General features: G+C 51.0%; 1 protein-coding gene across 1 annotated transcript in view; it reads right to left on the bottom strand.

Annotated features, from left to right (window-relative positions):
• csmd2 (CUB and Sushi multiple domains 2) overlaps positions 1 to 17,813 on the bottom strand; it is a 776,204-nt gene that overhangs the window by 150,837 nt on the left and 607,554 nt on the right. The window contains exons 43-44 of the mRNA XM_045695078.1: positions 16,909 to 17,097; positions 3,095 to 3,272 (exon numbers count right to left, since the gene is read on the bottom strand). Of these exons, the coding sequence (XP_045551034.1) occupies positions 3,095 to 3,272; positions 16,909 to 17,097 (367 nt within the window). The remainder of the gene's footprint in view (positions 1 to 3,094; positions 3,273 to 16,908; positions 17,098 to 17,813) is intronic.

Raw genomic sequence — 17,813 nt, 5'->3', positions numbered from 1 at the left:
TAAAATGAGGGACATGAATGAAGGTCTCATAATAAATACAATAATACAGCGTCATCTTCAGACTTTGTCAAAGCAACAATGACGTTTGGGTTAAGTGGGTTGAAATATTCCTAGAAGTCACAGAGGGGACATGGAGGGAAGTCACGGAGGGGACATGGAGGGAAGTCACGGAGGGGACATGGAGGGAAGTCACAGAGGGGACATGGAGGGAAGTCACAGAGGGGACATGGAGGGAAGTCACGGAGGGGACATGGAGGGAAGTCACAGAGGGGACATGGAGGGAAGTCACAGAGGGGACATGGAGGGAAGTCACAGAGGGGACATGGAGGGAAGTCACAGAGGGGACATGGAGGGAAGTCACAGAGGGGACATGGAGGGAAGTCACAGAGGGGACATGGAGGGAAGTCACGGAGGGGACATGGAGGGAAGTCACAGAGGGGACATGGAGGGAAGTCACAGAGGGGACATGGAGGGAAGTCACAGAGGGGACATGGAGGGAAGTCACAGAGGGGACATGGAGGGAAGTCACGGAGGGGACATGGAGGGAAGTCACGGAGGGGACATGGAGGGAAGTCACAAAGGGGACATGGAGGGAAGTCACAGAGGGGACATGGAGGGAAGTCACAGAGGGGACATGGAGGGAAGTCACAGAGGGGACATGGAGGGAAGTCACAGAGGGGACATGGAGGGAAGTCACAGAGGGGACATGGAGGGAAGTCACAGAGGGGACATGGAGGGAAGTCACAGAGGGGACATGGAGGGAAGTCACAGAGGGGACATGGAGGGAAGTCACAGAGGGGACATGGAGGGAAGTCACAGAGGGGACAGGGAAGGAAGTCACAGAGGGGACAGGGAAGGAAGTCACAGAGAGGACATGGAGGGAAGTCACAAAGGGGACATGGAGGGAAGTCACAGAGGGGACATGGAGGGAAGTCACAGAGGGGACATGGAGGGAAGTCACAGAGGGGACATGGAGGGAAGTCACAGAGGGGACATGGAGGGAAGTCACAGAGGGGACATGGAGGGAAGTCACAGAGGGGACATGGAGGGAAGTCACAGAGGGGACATGGAGGGAAGTCACAGAGGGGACATGGAGGGAAGTCACAGAGGGGACATGGAGGGAAGTCACAGAGGGGACATGGAGGGAAGTCACAGGGGGACATGGAGGGAAGTCACAGAGGGGACATGGAGGGAAGTCACAGAGGGGACATGGAGGGAAGTCACAAAGGGGACATGGAGGGAAGTCACGGAGGGGACATGGAGGGAAGTCACAGAGGGGACATGGAGGGAAGTCACAGAGGGGACATGGAGGGAAGTCACAGAGAGGACATGGAGGGAAGTCACAGAGGGGACATGGAGGGAAGTCACAGAGGGGACATGGAGGGAAGTCACAGAGGGGACATGGAGGGAAGTCACAGAGGGGACATGGAGGGAAGTCACAGAGGGGACATGGAGGGAAGTCACGGAGGGGACATGGAGGGAAGTCACGGAGGGGACATGGAGGGAAGTCACAAAGGGGACATGGAGGGAAGTCACAGAGGGGACAGGGAGGGAAGTCACAGAGGGGACATGGAGGGAAGTCACAAAGGGGACATGGAGGGAAGTCACAAAGGGGACATGGAGGGAAGTCACAGAGGGGACATGGAGGGAAGTCACAAAGGGGACATGGAGGGACACTGGCAACATCACGCAGGTTAAATCCTATCCCTGCCCTGCATTCTGAATATATAAACAAAGCCAACATGGAAAAGACAAAGGTTAGAGAGAGAGAGAGAGAGAGAGAGAGAGAGAGAGAGAGAGAGAGAGAGAGAGAGAGAGAGAGAGAGAGAGAGAGAGAGAGAGAGAGAGAGAGAGAGAGAGACCTGGTCAGAGAGAGAGAGAGAGACCTGGTCAGAGAGAGAGAGAGAGACAGAGAGAGAGAGACAGAGAGAGAGAGAGAGAGAGAGAGAGAGAGAGAGAGAGAGAGAGAGAAACACAAGGACATCTACTATCTTGTTCAGCTGTGTCTGACAAATGCAGGGTTCTATGGACAAAGACATGGTCCACTTTCCTTACAATATCCTTTGAGAACAACAGGATATATTGTGTAGGCCTTGATCCAATTCAAGAGACAGACTCACAAGTAGTACATTTTCACAACAACACAATTTAGCACAAGGGCAACAACAACAACAACGTCAACAATAAACAAATGAACTGTATCTTATGTAATGTATTTTTACCTCTAAGACAACAAACATAACTCAAGCTGCCTTCCAAGGTTAACCAGGAGCATTCAGTCACAGTAGGCGGCATCCCAAAGTCCACCCTATTCCCTATACAGTGATAGACGGCATCCCAAAGTCCACCCTATTCCCTATATATAGTGATAGACGGCATCCCAAAGTCCACCCTATTCCCTATATATAGTGATAGACGGCATCCCAAAGTCCACCCTATTCCCTATATATAGTGATAGACGGCATCCCAAAGTCCACCCTATTCCCTATATAGTGATAGACGGCATCCCAAAGTCCACCCTATTCCCTATATATAGTGATAGACGGCATCCCAAAGTCCACCCTATTCCCTATATATAGTGATAGACGGCATCCCAAAGTCCACCCTATTCCCTATACAGTGATAGACGGCATCCCAAAGTCCACCCTATTCCCTATATAGTGATAGACGGCATCCCAAAGTCCACCCTATTCCCTATATATAGTGATAGACGGCATCCCAAAGTCCACCCTATTCCCTATATATAGTGATAGACGGCATCCCAAAGTCCACCCTATTCCCTATACAGTGATAGACGGCATCCCAAAGTCCACCCTATTCCCTATACAGTGATAGACGGCATCCCAAAGTCCACCCTATTAATATATCTGGAATAGGGTGCCATTTGAGACATAGCCATAGATGTACAGAACATGTCGTTATATTATATCAACTTTATGAATCTGGATGTATAGTTATGCCTACAGATTACCCTGTATGTGTGCTTCTGTTGTATGTCTGACTGTTTCCTAAGGACTTCTGACTTTTCTTGGTTAAATAAAGGTTAATATATATATATATATATATATATATATATATATATATATATACTCACCAGACAGTGATGAAGTCATGTGGCCCATGGACCTGCAGCAGGGTAAAGTTGAGTCTGACACCCAGCCCTGTTGCTACGGTGATCAGCCAGGTACAGTCAGCGGAGGTGGGGTACTCCTGCGGGTAACCAGGAGAGAAGATAGTCCCGTTGTCTGACTTTATGTTACCCCCACAAGGCACTGGGGAGATGGGAGGGAGAGAGAGAGAGAGAGAGAGAGAGAGAATAGAGAACAGATATTAAATACAACAGACCCATGAATAAAACCAGAGGAATCTCCATCTCTCTCTTTCTCTGTAGTGCTGAAACGGTTGTCAGAGCAGAAGATTACCCAGAAAGCCTGTTAGCGAGCAAGGCCTGGTTTGGAGTGTTCCAGGAAGATAAGGCCATAAAGCCACGTGGGGCTGGGGAGGGAGGGAGGGAGGGAGGGAGGGAGGGATGGAGTGGTGGAGATGAAACAAGGGTCTTTGGAGGGAGGGATGGAGGGATGGAGGGGTGAGGAGGATTTTACAAGGGTCTGGGGACAGAGGGTGGGAAGTGCTAGAGAGATGGATGTGTGTGTGTGTGTGTGTGTGTGTGTGTGTGTGTGTGTGTGTGTGTGTGTGTGTGTGTGTGTGTGTGTGTGTGTGTGTGTGTGTTAGGGGATAATAGTGTTGCTGGACAGTAGATGACACTAGCTGTGTGACAATGTGACAACCATGGAAGAACAGACTCCACTGGAACCTCCAACCCTCCTTCCTCCTACCCCTCGTCCCCGACCCCACAGGAACCTCCAACCCTCCTTCCTCCTACCCCTCGTCCCCGACCCCACAGGAACCTCCAACCCTCCTTCCTCCTACCCCTCGTCCCCGACCCCACAGGAACCTCCAACCCTCCTTCCTCCTACCCCTCGTCCCCGACCCCACAGGAACCTCCAACCCTCCTTCCTCCTACCCCTCGTCCCCGACCCCACAGGAACCTCCAACCCTCCTTCCTCCTACCCCTCGTCCCCGACCCCACAGGAACCTCCAACCCTCCTTCCTCCTACCCCTCGTCCCCGACCCCACAGGAACCTCCAACCCTCCTTCCTCCTACCCCTCGTCCCCGACCCCACAGGAACCTCCAACCCTCCTTCCTCCTACCCCTCGTCCCCGACCCCACAGGAACCTCCAACCCTCCTTCCTCCTACCCCTCGTCCCCGACCCCACAGGAACCTCCAACCCTCCTTCCTCCTACCCCTCGTCCCCGACCCCACAGGAACCTCCAACCCTCCTTCCTCCTACCCCTCGTCCCCGACCCCACAGGAACCTCCAACCCTCCTTCCTCCTACCCCTCGTCTCTGACCCCACAGGAACCTCCAACCCTCCTTCCTCCTACCCCTCGTCTCTGACCCCACAGGAACCTCCAACCCTCCTTCCTCCTACCCCTCGTCCCCGACCCCACAGGAACCTCCAACCCTCCTTCCTCCTACCCCTCGTCTCTGACCCCACAGGAACCTCCAACCCTCCTTCCTCCTACCCCTCTTCCCCGACCCCACAGGAACCTCCAACCCTCCTTCCTCCTACCCCTCGTCCCCGACCCCACAGGAACCTCCAACCCTCCTTCCTCCTACCCCTCGTCCCCGACCCCACAGGAACCTCCAACCCTCCTTCCTCCTACCCCTCGTCCCCGACCCCACAGGAACCTCCAACCCTCCTTCCTCCTACCCCTCGGCTCTGACCCCACAGGAACCTCCAACCCTCCTTCCTCCTACCCCTCGTCTCTGACTCTCACAGGACGATGTGAATGATACATGCTGTGTTGTAATGGGGTCTAGTAGAGCTGTGTTGTAATGGGCCTGGTCTAGTAGAGCTGTGTTGTAATGGGGTCTAGTAGAGCTGTGTTGTAATGGGCCTGGTCTAGTAGAGCTGTGTTGTAATGGGCCTGGTCTAGTAGAGCTGTGTTGTAATGGGGTCTAGTAGAGCTGTGTTGTAATGGGGTCTAGTAGAGCTGTGTTGTAATGGGGTCTAGTAGAGCTGTGTTGTAATGGGCCTGGTCTAGTAGAGCTGTGTTGTAATGGGCCTGGTCTAGTAGAGCTGTGTTGTAATGGGGTCTAGTAGAGCTGTGTTGTAATGGGCCTGGTCTAGTAGAGCTGTGTTGTGATGGGGTCTAGTAGAGCTGTGTTGTGTTGGGCCTGGTCTAGTAGAGCTGTGTTGTGTTGGGTGGTCTAGTAGAGCTGTGTTGTAATGGGGTCTAGTAGAGCTGTGTTGTAATGGGGTCTAGTAGAGCTGTGTTGTAATGGGCCTGGTCTAGTAGAGCTGTGTTGTAATGGGCCTGGTCTAGTAGAGCTGTGTTGTAATGGGGTCTAGTAGAGCTGTGTTGTAATGGGCCTGGTCTAGTAGAGCTGTGTTGTAATGGGCCTGGTCTAGTAGAGCTGTGTTGTAATGGGCCTGGTCTAGTAGAGCTGTGTTGTAATGGGGTCTAGTAGAGCTGTGTTGTAATGGGGTCTAGTAGAGCTGTGTTGTAATGGGGTCTAGTAGAGCTGTGTTGTAATGGGGTCTAGTAGAGCTGTGTTGTAATGGGGTCTAGTAGAGCTGTGTTGTGATGGGCCTGGTCTAGTAGAGCTGTGCTGTAATGGGGTCTAGTAGAGCTGTGTTGTAATGGGGTCTAGTAGAGCTGTGTTGTAATGGGGTCTAGTAGAGCTGTGTTGTGATGGGGTCTAGTAGAGCTGTGTTGTAATGGGGTCTAGTAGAGCTGTGCTGTAATAAGCCGTGTCTGGCTCTTTTCTCCTGGGGATGGTGGAGGTACTGTTGTTTCAGAAGGTGAGGCGGGGGACCTCTGTTGCTGGGGTGATGGGTGTGTGGGTCCCTGCCAAGTGTAGCATCTTTTAGGTCCTTAGCAAAGGTTCTGATACTGTCCTGATCCAGATGTACATTATGGTATAAGTGTTGACATGTCAGAGTGGGGTGGTGAGCCGTTCTGACGTTGAGCAGTGAGGCTCAGTCCACAGTGATCTGTTGGATTTATATTGTCCATCAACTGTCCTGCGAAGTATTTTCTTGGTAGGAGGGTGGACACAACTCTTTTGGTTGTTGGGAACATAGCCTGTGCCCGTTCTGCCACTCTTCTCATTGCCCCAGATACATTTTCACCTTTGGCATGAAGGTTGTTTGTGCCAGTGTGGATGATGATGTTGTCGGGGGTGTCAATCCTGGTCTCTTCTCTGGTTTCATCTCTTGACGTTGTAGAGCTGTGATGGAATGTTTTGGGGTCACTTGTTTTTAGACGGTTGTAAAATTTGATGGCTCTTTTTTCTATTCGAATGAGGAGGGGTTATTGGCCCAATTCTGCTCTACATGTGTTTATTGGAGTTTTTCTTTGTACTTGCAATACAGTCTTGCAAAACTCTGCACGCAGTATTTCGATTGGATGTTTGTCCCATTTGGTAAATTCATTGTTAGAGACTGGACACCATACTTCACTGCCATATAGAGCAATTGGTTCTATAACCGATTGGAACATTTTGAGCCAGATTCTAATTGGAATTTCGATTTTAATGTTCCTTTTAATGGCATAGAATGCTCTTCTTGCTTTGTCTCTCAGCTCGTTCACAGCCATGTGAAAGCTACCTGTGTTGCTGATATTTAGTCCCAGATACGTGTAGTTTTTGGTGTGTTCTAAAAGAACTGTGTCCAAATAGAATTTATATTTGTCATTCTGATTTCCGGACCTTTTTTGGAATATCATTATATTTGTTCTTTTTAGCTTAACGGTCAGAGCCCAGGTCTAACAGAACCTGTGGTTAACGGTCAGAGCCCAGGTCTAACAGAACCTGTGGTTAACGGTCAGAGCCCAGACAGAACCTGTGGTTAACGGTCAGAGCCCAGGTCTGACAGAACCTGTGGTTAACGGTCAGAGCCCAGACAGAACCTGTGGTTAACGGTCAGAGCCCAGACAGAACCTGTGGTTAACGGTCAGAGTCCAGGTCTGACAGAACCTGTGATTAACGGTCAGAGCCCAGGTCTGACAGAACCTGTGGTTAACGGTCAGGGCCCAGGTCTGACAGAACCTGTGGTTAACGGTCAGAGCCCAGGTCTGACAGAACCTGTGGTTAACGGTCAGAGCCCAGGTCTAACAGAACCTGTGGTTAACGGTCAGAGTCCAGGTCTAACAGAACCTGTGGTTAACGGTCAGAGTCCAGGTCTAACAGAACCTGTGGTTAACGGTCAGAGCCCAGGTCTGACAGAACCTGTGGTTAACGGTCAGAGCCCAGGTCTAACAGAACCTGTGGTTAACGGTCAGAGCCCAGGTCTAACAGAACCTGTGGTTAACGGTCAGAGCCCAGACAGAACCTGTGGTTAACAGTCAGAGCCCAGACAGAACCTGTGGTTAACGGTCAGAGTCCAGGTCTGACAGAACCTGTGGTTAACGGTCAGAGCCCAGGTCTAACAGAACCTGTGGTTAACGGTCAGAGTCCAGACAGAACCTGTGGTTAACAGTCAGAGCCCAGACAGAACCTGTGGTTAACGGTCAGAGTCCAGGTCTGACAGAACCTGTGGTTAACGGTCAGAGCCCAGACAGAACCTGTGGTTAACGGTCAGAGCCCAGACAGAACCTGTGGTTAACGGTCAGAGCCCAGACAGAACCTGTGGTTAACGGTCAGAGTCCAGGTCTGACAGAACCTGTGGTTAACGGTCAGAGCCCAGGTCTGACAGAACCTGTGGTTAACGGTCAGAGCCCAGGTCTGACAGAACCTGTGGTTAACGGTCAGAGCCCAGGTCTAACCGAACCTGTGGTTAACGGTCAGAGCCCAGGGCTGACAGAACCTGTGGTTAACGGTCAGAGCCCAGACAGAACCTGTGGTTAACGGTCAGAGCCCAGACAGAACCTGTGGTTAACAGTCAGAGCCCAGGTCTAACAGAACCTGTGGTTAACGGTCAGAGTCCAGGTCTGACAGAACCTGTGGTTAACGGTCAGAGCCCAGACAGAACCTGTGGTTAACAGTCAGAGCCCAGACAGAACCTGTGGTTAACGGTCAGAGTCCAGGTCTGACAGAACCTGTGGTTAACGGTCAGAGCCCAGACAGAACCTGTGGTTAACGGTCAGAGCCCAGGTCTGACAGAACCTGTGGTTAACGGTCAGAGCCCAGACAGAACCTGTGGTTAACGGTCAGAGCCCAGGTCTAACAGAACCTGTGGTTAACGGTCAGAGTCCAGGTCTAACAGAACCTGTGGTTAACGGTCAGAGCCCAGGTCTGACAGAACCTGTGGTTAACGGTCAGAGCCCAGGTCTAACAGAACCTGTGGTTAACGGTCAGAGTCCAGGTCTAACAGAACCTGTGGTTAACGGTCAGAGCCCAGGTCTAACAGAACCTGTGGTTAACGGTCAGAGCCCAGACAGAACCTGTGGTTAACAGTCAGAGCCCAGACAGAACCTGTGGTTAACGGTCAGAGTCCAGGTCTGACAGAACCTGTGGTTAACGGTCAGAGCCCAGGTCTAACAGAACCTGTGGTTAACGGTCAGAGTCCAGACAGAACCTGTGGTTAACAGTCAGAGCCCAGACAGAACCTGTGGTTAACGGTCAGAGTCCAGGTCTGACAGAACCTGTGGTTAACGGTCAGAGCCCAGACAGAACCTGTGGTTAACGGTCAGAGCCCAGGTCTAACAGAACCTGTGGTTAACGGTCAGAGCCCAGACAGAACCTGTGGTTAACAGTCAGAGCCCAGACAGAAGCTGTGGTTAACGGTCAGAGTCCAGGTCTGACAGAACCTGTGGTTAACGGTCAGAGCCCAGGTCTAACAGAACCTGTGGTTAACGGTCAGAGTCCAGACAGAACCTGTGGTTAACAGTCAGAGCCCAGACAGAACCTGTGGTTAACGGTCAGAGTCCAGGTCTGACAGAACCTGTGGTTAACGGTCAGAGCCCAGACAGAACCTGTGGTTAACGGTCAGAGCCCAGACAGAACCTGTGGTTAACGGTCAGAGCCCAGACAGAACCTGTGGTTAACGGTCAGAGTCCAGGTCTGACAGAACCTGTGGTTAACGGTCAGAGCCCAGGTCTGACAGAACCTGTGGTTAACGGTCAGAGCCCAGGTCTGACAGAACCTGTGGTTAACGGTCAGAGCCCAGGTCTAACCGAACCTGTGGTTAACGGTCAGAGCCCAGGGCTGACAGAACCTGTGGTTAACGGTCAGAGCCCAGACAGAACCTGTGGTTAACGGTCAGAGCCCAGACAGAACCTGTGGTTAACAGTCAGAGCCCAGGTCTAACAGAACCTGTGGTTAACGGTCAGAGTCCAGGTCTGACAGAACCTGTGGTTAACGGTCAGAGCCCAGACAGAACCTGTGGTTAACAGTCAGAGCCCAGACAGAACCTGTGGTTAACGGTCAGAGTCCAGGTCTGACAGAACCTGTGGTTAACGGTCAGAGCCCAGACAGAACCTGTGGTTAACGGTCAGAGCCCAGGTCTGACAGAACCTGTGGTTAACGGTCAGAGCCCAGGTCTGACAGAACCTGTGGTTAACGGTCAGAGCCCAGGTCTGACAGAACCTGTGGTTAACGGTCAGAGCCCAGGTCTGACAGAACCTGTGGTTAACGGTCAGAGCCCAGGTCTAACAGAACCTGTGGTTAACGGTCAGAGCCCAGGTCTAACAGAACCTGTGGTTAACGGTCAGAGCCCAGACAGAACCTGTGGTTAACAGTCAGAGCCCAGACAGAACCTGTGGTTAACGGTCAGAGTCCAGGTCTGACAGAACCTGTGGTTAACGGTCAGAGCCCAGGTCTAACAGAACCTGTGGTTAACGGTCAGAGTCCAGACAGAACCTGTGGTTAACAGTCAGAGCCCAGACAGAACCTGTGGTTAACGGTCAGAGTCCAGGTCTGACAGAACCTGTGGTTAACGGTCAGAGCCCAGACAGAACCTGTGGTTAACGGTCAGAGCCCAGGTCTGACAGAACCTGTGGTTAACGGTCAGAGCCCAGACAGAACCTGTGGTTAACAGTCAGAGCCCAGACAGAAGCTGTGGTTAACGGTCAGAGTCCAGGTCTGACAGAACCTGTGGTTAACGGTCAGAGCCCAGGTCTAACAGAACCTGTGGTTAACGGTCAGAGTCCAGACAGAACCTGTGGTTAACAGTCAGAGCCCAGACAGAACCTGTGGTTAACGGTCAGAGTCCAGGTCTGACAGAACCTGTGGTTAACGGTCAGAGCCCAGACAGAACCTGTGGTTAACGGTCAGAGCCCAGACAGAACCTGTGGTTAACGGTCAGAGCCCAGACAGAACCTGTGGTTAACGGTCAGAGTCCAGGTCTGACAGAACCTGTGGTTAACGGTCAGAGTCCAGGTCTAACAGAACCTGTGGTTAACGGTCAGAGCCCAGGTCTGACAGAACCTGTGGTTAACGGTCAGAGCCCAGGTCTGACAGAACCTGTGGTTAACGGTCAGAGCCCAGGTCTAACCGAACCTGTGGTTAACGGTCAGAGCCCAGGGCTGACAGAACCTGTGGTTAACGGTCAGAGCCCAGACAGAACCTGTGGTTAACGGTCAGAGCCCAGACAGAACCTGTGGTTAACAGTCAGAGCCCAGGTCTAACAGAACCTGTGGTTAACGGTCAGAGTCCAGGTCTGACAGAACCTGTGGTTAACGGTCAGAGCCCAGACAGAACCTGTGGTTAACAGTCAGAGCCCAGACAGAACCTGTGGTTAACGGTCAGAGTCCAGGTCTGACAGAACCTGTGGTTAACGGTCAGAGCCCAGACAGAACCTGTGGTTAACGGTCAGAGCCCAGGTCTGACAGAACCTGTGGTTAACGGTCAGAGCCCAGGTCTAACAGAACCTGTGGTTAACGGTCAGAGCCCAGGTCTAACAGAACCTGTGGTTAACGGTCAGAGCCCAGACAGAACCTGTGGTTAACGGTCAGAGCCCAGACAGAACCTGTGGTTAACGGTCAGAGCCCAGACAGAACCTGTGGTTAACGGTCAGAGCCCAGGTCTGACAGAACCTGTGGTTAACGGTCAGAGCCCAGACAGAACCTGTGGTTAACGGTCAGAGCCCAGACAGAACCTGTGGTTAACGGTCAGAGTCCAGGTCTGACAGAACCTGTGGTTAACGGTCAGAACCCAGACAGAACCTGTGGTTAACGGTCAGAGCCCAGACAGAACCTGTGGTTAACGGTCAGAGCCCAGACAGAACCTGTGGTTAACGGTCAGAGTCCAGGTCTGACAGAACCTGTGGTTAACGGTCAGAGTCCAGGTCTAACAGAACCTGTGGTTAACGGTCAGAGCCCAGGTCTGACAGAACCTGTGGTTAACGGTCAGAGCCCAGGTCTGACAGAACCTGTGGTTAACGGTCAGAGCCCAGGATCTGCACAGAACCTGTGGTTAACGGTCAGCAGCCCAGGTCTGCACAGAACCTTGTGGTTAACGGTCAGAGCCCAGGTCTGACAGAACCTGTGGTTAACGGTCAGCAGCCCAGGTCTAACCGAACCTGTGGTTAAGGACAGAGCCCAGGGCTGTACAGAACCTGTGGTTAACGGTCAGAGCCCAGACAGAACCTGTGGTTAACGGTCAGAGCCCAGACAGAACCTGTGGTTAACAGACAGAGCCCAGCGTCTAACAGAACCTGTGGTTAACGGTCAGAGTCCAGGTCTGACAGAACCTGTGGTTAACGGTCAGAGCCCAGACAGCACCTGTGGTTAACAGTCAGAGCCCAGACAGAACCTGTGGTTAACGGTCAGAGTCCAGGTCTGACAGAACCTGTGGTTAACGGTCAGAGCCCAGACAGAACCTGTGGTTAACGGTCAGAGCCCAGGTCTGACAGAACCTGTGGTTAACGGTCAGAGCCCAGGTCTAACAGAACCTGTGGTTAACGGTCAGAGCCCAGGTCTGACAGAACCTGTGGTTAACGGTCAGAGCCCAGACAGAACCTGTGGTTAACGGTCAGAGCCCAGACAGAACCTGTGGTTAACAGTCAGAGCCCAGACAGAACCTGTGGTTAACGGTCAGAGTCCAGGTCTGACAGAACCTGTGGTTAACGGTCAGAGCCCAGACAGAACCTGTGGTTAACGGTCAGAGCCCAGACAGAACCTGTGGTTAACGGTCAGAGCCCAGACAGAACCTGTGGTTAACGGTCAGAGTCCAGGTCTGACAGAACCTGTGGTTAACGGTCAGAGTCCAGGTGCTGCCGATTCTTCTAATGTTTTTGTCAATTCATTAATGTAGATGTTAAATAGTGTTGGACTTATTGGACAGCCCTGTTTCACTCCCCGTCCCTGAGAGAAGAAGTCTGTTTGCTTGTTGCCAATTTTAACTGCACATTTGTTTTTAGTGTACATTGATTTAATAACATCATATGTTTTCCCTCCAATATCACTTTCTATTAGTTTATAAAAAAGACCTTTGTGCCAAATTGAATCAAATGCTTTCTTGAAATCTCCAAAACACGACTAGATTTTGCCTTTGTTTTGGTTTACTTGTTTGTCAATTAGAATGTGTAAATGTGGTCTGTTGTGCGATAATTTTTTAGAAATCCAATCTGGCTTCTGCTCAGGACGTTGTGTTCGTCAAGGAAATGGTGTAGTCTGCTATTTATAATACTGCAGAGAATTTTCCCCAAGTTGCTGCTCAAATTCCTCTGTAATTAGTTGGGTCATATTTGTCTCCATTTTTATAGCTTGGTGTGATCAATCCCTGGTTCCAAATATCGGGGAAAATACCTGCAGTGAGGATGATGTTGAAGAGTTTGAGTATAGCCAATTGGAATTTGTGGTCTGTATATTTGATCATTTCATTTAAAATACCATCAGCACCACAGGCCTTGTTGGGTTGGAGTGTGCGTCGTTTTTACAATAATTCTTCTTCTGTAATTGGGGTATCCACAAGATTCTGATAGTCTTTGACTGCTGATTCAAGGATTTGTAATTTTTCTTGTATATCTTTTTGTTCTGGGCTCTTTGTTATATTGCTGTAGAGGTTTGCCAAGTGATTTCTCCACATATCCCCATTTTGGAGAGCCAATTCCTCCTGATGAGGTTTGTTTAATTTATTCCAATTCTCCCAGAAGTGGTTTGATTCTATGGATTCCTCAATTCCATCCAGCTGATTTCTAATGTGCTGTTCCTTTATTCTTAGGATGTGTTTGTATTGCTTCAGTGTTTCCCAAATTGAAGGCCTATATTTTTGTTGTCTGGCTCTCTGTGTTTTTGATTAGATATTTTTCTCAATGACTTTCTTAGATTTTTGCAATCATTATCAAACCATTTTTCATTATCTGTTATTTCTGGTTTGCTCTTATGCTTCTTTAGATTAGCCAAGGAGGCTAATTTGTCAAATATAAAGTTTATGTTCCAAACGGCAAAATGTACACCTTCATTGCTGAAGGAGAATGTTAAGGCTAAAAGTTGTCCAGGAGAGATTGCTCCGGTGTTCCTGAGTGGAGAGGTCGGGCTGCGGTTTAAAGCGACATCCTTGAGAGTCTTGGCAAGGATGGGGTCCTGTCTCCTTGTACAGGTGAACATGGTCATAGAGACAGTCCAGATGGAGGGTGGGATGGTGGGCCAGGTAAACATTGGGTTATACAGACAGTCCAGATCGAGGGTGGGATGGTGGGCCAGGTGTACATTGGGTCATAGAGACAGTCCAGATCGAGGGTGGGATGGTGGGCCAGGTGTACATTGGGTCATAGGGACAGTCCAGATCGAGGGTGGGATGGTGGGCCAGGTGTACATTGGGTCATAGAGACAGTCCAGATCGAGGATGGGATGGTGGGCCAGGTGTACATTGGGTCGCAGGGCACAGTCCCGGGAGAGATTCTTTGGATTGTGACAGGGTGGAAGTCCTTCCTCTGTATAAGGGTTGACACCACGGTTCTTGAGTTGGGGAAGATTGCGGAGGCCTTCTCAATCGCTCCCCGTAGTGAAGTCCACCACCCTCTCCTGCTGAGCACGCAGGTCGTTGCTTCCGGTGTGTATGATTATGTGGCTTGGGGACCCGAGATGGGCCTTATCAAGCAGCTCCATGGCACTCTGCATTGTTGGGAACCACACCTTTCTCCTTTTATGTCAAAGGGAAACGTTTATTCTCCTGAACAAACTTCCCATTTGAGTCCATCAACAGGACGATGTCAGCCAGTGTTTCTTCTGGACTGGAGGGGGCAGAGGGGGGGGCTGGTGGGGGTAGAGGGGGGGCTGGTCTGTTATGGACTGGAGGGGGTAGAGGGGGTGCTGGTCTGTTATGGACTGGAGGGGGTAGAGGGGGGGCTGGAGGGGGTAGAGGGGGGGCTGGTCTGTTATGGACTGGAGGGGGTAGGGGGGGCTGGTCTGTTCTGGACTGGAGGGGGTAGAGGGGGGCTGGTCTGTTATGGACTGGAGGGGGTAGATGGGGGGGCTGGTCTGTTATGGACTGGAGCTGGTCTGTTATGGACTGGAGGGGGGTAGAGGGGGGCTGGTCTGTTATGGACTGGAGGGGGTAGAGGGGGTGCTGGTCTGTTATGGACTGGAGGGGGTAGAGGGGGGGCTGGTCTGTTATGGACTGGAGGGGGTAGAGGGGGTGCTGGTCTGTTATGGACTGGAGGGGGTAGGGGGGGGCTGGTCTGTTATGGACTGGAGGGGGTAGAGGGGGGCTGGTCTGTTATGGACTGGAGGGGGTAGGGGGGGGGCTGGTCTGTTATGGACTGGAGGGGGTAGAGGGGGGGCTGGTCTGTTATGGACTGGAGGGGGTAGAGGGGGTGCTGGTCTGTTCTGGACTGGAGGGGGTAGAGGGGGGGCTGGTCTGTTATGGACTGGAGGGGGTAGAGGGGGTGCTGGTCTGTTATGGACTGGAGGGGGTAGAGGGGGGGCTGGTCTGTTATGGACTGGAGGGGGTAGAGGGGGGCTGGTCTGTTATGGACTGGAGGGGGTAGAGGGGGTGGCTGGTCTGTTATGGACTGGAGGGGGTAGATGGGGGCTGGTCTGTTATGGACTGGAGGGGGTAGAGGGGGGGCTGGTCTGTTATGGACTGGAGGGGGTAGATGGGGGCTGGTCTGTTATGGACTGGAGGGGGTAGAGGGGGGGGCTGGTCTGTTATGGACTGGAGGGGGTAGAGGGGGGCTGGTCTGTTATGGACTGGAGGGGGTAGAGGGGGGGCTGGTCTGTTATGGACTGGAGGGGGTAGAGGGGGGGCTGGTCTGTGGGCTAGGGAGGGGCTCTCTCTCTCTCTCTCTCTCTCTCTGTCTCTCCCTCTCTGTCTCTCCCTCTCTGTTTATCTCTCTTTCCCTCTCTCTCTCTCTCTCTCTCTCTCTGTCTCTCCCTCTTCCTCTATGTTTATCTCTCTTTCCCTATCTCTCTGTCTCTCTCTGTCTCTCTCTCTCTGTCTCTCTCTCTCTCTCTCTCTCTCTCTCTCTCTCTCTCTCTCTCTCTCTCTCTCTCTCTCTCTCTCTCTCTCTCTCTCTCTCTCTCTCTCTCTCTCTCTCTGTCTCTCTCTCTCTCTTTCTCTCTTTCTCTCTTCCTCTCTCTGTCTCTCTCTCTCTGTCTCTCTCTCTCCCCATCTCTCTCGCTCTCTCTCTGTCTCTCTCTCAATTTCAATTAAATGAAATTTAAGGGCTTTATTGGCATGTGAAACGTATGTTAACATTGCCAAAGCAAGTGATGTAGATAATAAATAAAAGTGAAATTAACAATAAAAATTAACAGTAAACATTACACTCACAGAAGTTCCAAAAAGAAAAAAAAAAGACATTTCAAAATGTCTTTCTCTCTCTGTCTATCTCAGTCTTCCTTCTGTATCTCCTGCCCTCTCATCATGTATTAAAGCCAAATCAATTACATTCACAGTCAGAGACCCTCACAGGAGGGCTGGAGATGGGTTGGTGTATCACACACGTAGGCGTTACACACATATGCTCACATGCATACGAAGGCACACACCCACCCACCCACTCATACACACACAGAAACAAACACACACACTTTCCCTCTCTCGCTCCATCACTCTCTCTCTCCCTCTCTCGCTCTATCTCTCTCTCTCCCTCTCTCGCTCTTTCTTTCCCTCTCTCTCTCTCTCTCTCCCTCTATCTCTCTCTCTCCCTCTCTCGCTCTTTCTTTCCCTCTCTCTCCCTCTTTCTCTCTCTCTCTCCCTCTTTCTCTCTCTCCCTCCCTCTTTCTCTCTCTCTCTCCCTCTTTCTCTCTCTCTCTCCCTCTCTCTCTCTCTCTCTCCCTCTTTCTCTCTCTCTCCCTCTTTCTCTCTCTCTCTCCCTCTTTCTCTCTCCTCAGTTATTCCACCCCATCTATCTTCTAACACGTCCATTCAAGGACCCCTGTCACGGGTGTCACCTCTCCTGCCTGCCTGTAATTTTACCAGCCTTCTTCAATAATTGACAGAGAGAGTGTGAGAATGTGGGTGAAGGGCGAGACGAAGAAGAGAGTACCCATTACTTTATCTCTATCTCCCCTGACTTTGGTCGTGTCCCAAATGGAAACCTATTCCCTATATGACACAATACTTTTGCGGCCTTTCTTTCCAATTTCGTTCTCTTTTCTCCTTGTAGTTTGTATTAATACCTCTGAAGACCTCGAGTCCAGTAATGGGAGGTGGTTAATGCGGGTTAATTTGAATTATTCATAAGAGTTAATCCCAACCTACGCACAGAGGCCTCCAGCAATGATGACACTACCGTTCAGGAGACTAGACACAGGAAATTTGTGTTATGAAAGCTTCTAGGAAGAGGGGTATGTTAGTGCTTTAAGTTGATCTTAGGTCCATTTTCTAAGTTGAACAGGAAGTAGTTGGACCAATGGGGTGTTAGTATGGGTGGTGCTAGCAAATTATGGACCAACGAGGTGTTAGTATGGGTGAGACTAGCGAATCAGAGTTAGGGTCTGTAGTGTGTTACCTTCACAGCGAGGGAAGGGGCGGTCCCAGTTGCGTGTGGTCCCGTGTTCGCAGGTCAGGATGGAATGTCCCATTAGCTGGTAGCCGGGGAGGCACTCGAAGGCAATGGACTGGCCCACGTTGTAGCCTGCCCCAACCACCACTCCGTAACGGAACGGCTCTGGGTCCAGACACTCATTAAGCTCATAGGCTGGGGAGGGAGGGAAGTAAATAAATACATTAATTAATAAAAAACAAAGGAAGGAAGGAAGGAAGGAAGGAAGGAAGGAAGGAAGGAAGGAAGGAAGGAAGGAAGGAAGGAAGGAAGGAAGGAAGGAAGGAAGGAAGGAAGGAAGGAAGGAAGGAAGGAAGGAAGGAAGGAAGGAAGGAAGGAAGGAAGGAAGGAAGGAAGGAAGGGGTGAGACAGAGAGACAGAGCAGTCAAACAGGAGAATGAAAGCTGCCTAACAATCTGTTCATGCAGTCATTTTTATTACTATAGTCTGTTCGCAGTGTTTTTTATACTTCATGTTTTACTCTGTGATTGTGAATCCAATCGATACAGAACTAGGAAATAGCTGAGAAATATGCATTCTGTTAGGAGAGAGACACAGAAGAATGTTGTTCATGAGTCATAGATTTTGCATTGAGGAATACAACTAAGTAGATGTTGTTTCTATTGACAACCTGCATGTTCAATCTCAGTATGAGGGAGGTGTGGACAGAGGAAGGGAGAACGGTATGAGAGAGATGTGGACAGAGGAAGGGAGAACGGAATGAGAGAGATGTGGACAGAGGAAGGGAGAACGGTATGAGAGAGATGTGGACAGAGGAAGGGAGAACGGTATGCGAGAGATGTGGACAGAGGAAGGGAGAACGGTATGAGAGAGATGTGGACAGAGGAAGGGAGAACGGAATGAGAGAGATG

The sequence above is a fragment of the Salmo salar genome, chromosome ssa14, assembly GCF_905237065.1.
Source record: "Salmo salar chromosome ssa14, Ssal_v3.1, whole genome shotgun sequence".
In the NCBI taxonomy this organism is placed as follows: domain Eukaryota; kingdom Metazoa; phylum Chordata; class Actinopteri; order Salmoniformes; family Salmonidae; genus Salmo; species Salmo salar.
The sequence above is the reverse complement of the archived record's forward strand: the minus strand, read 5'-3'. Positions and strand labels throughout refer to the sequence as shown.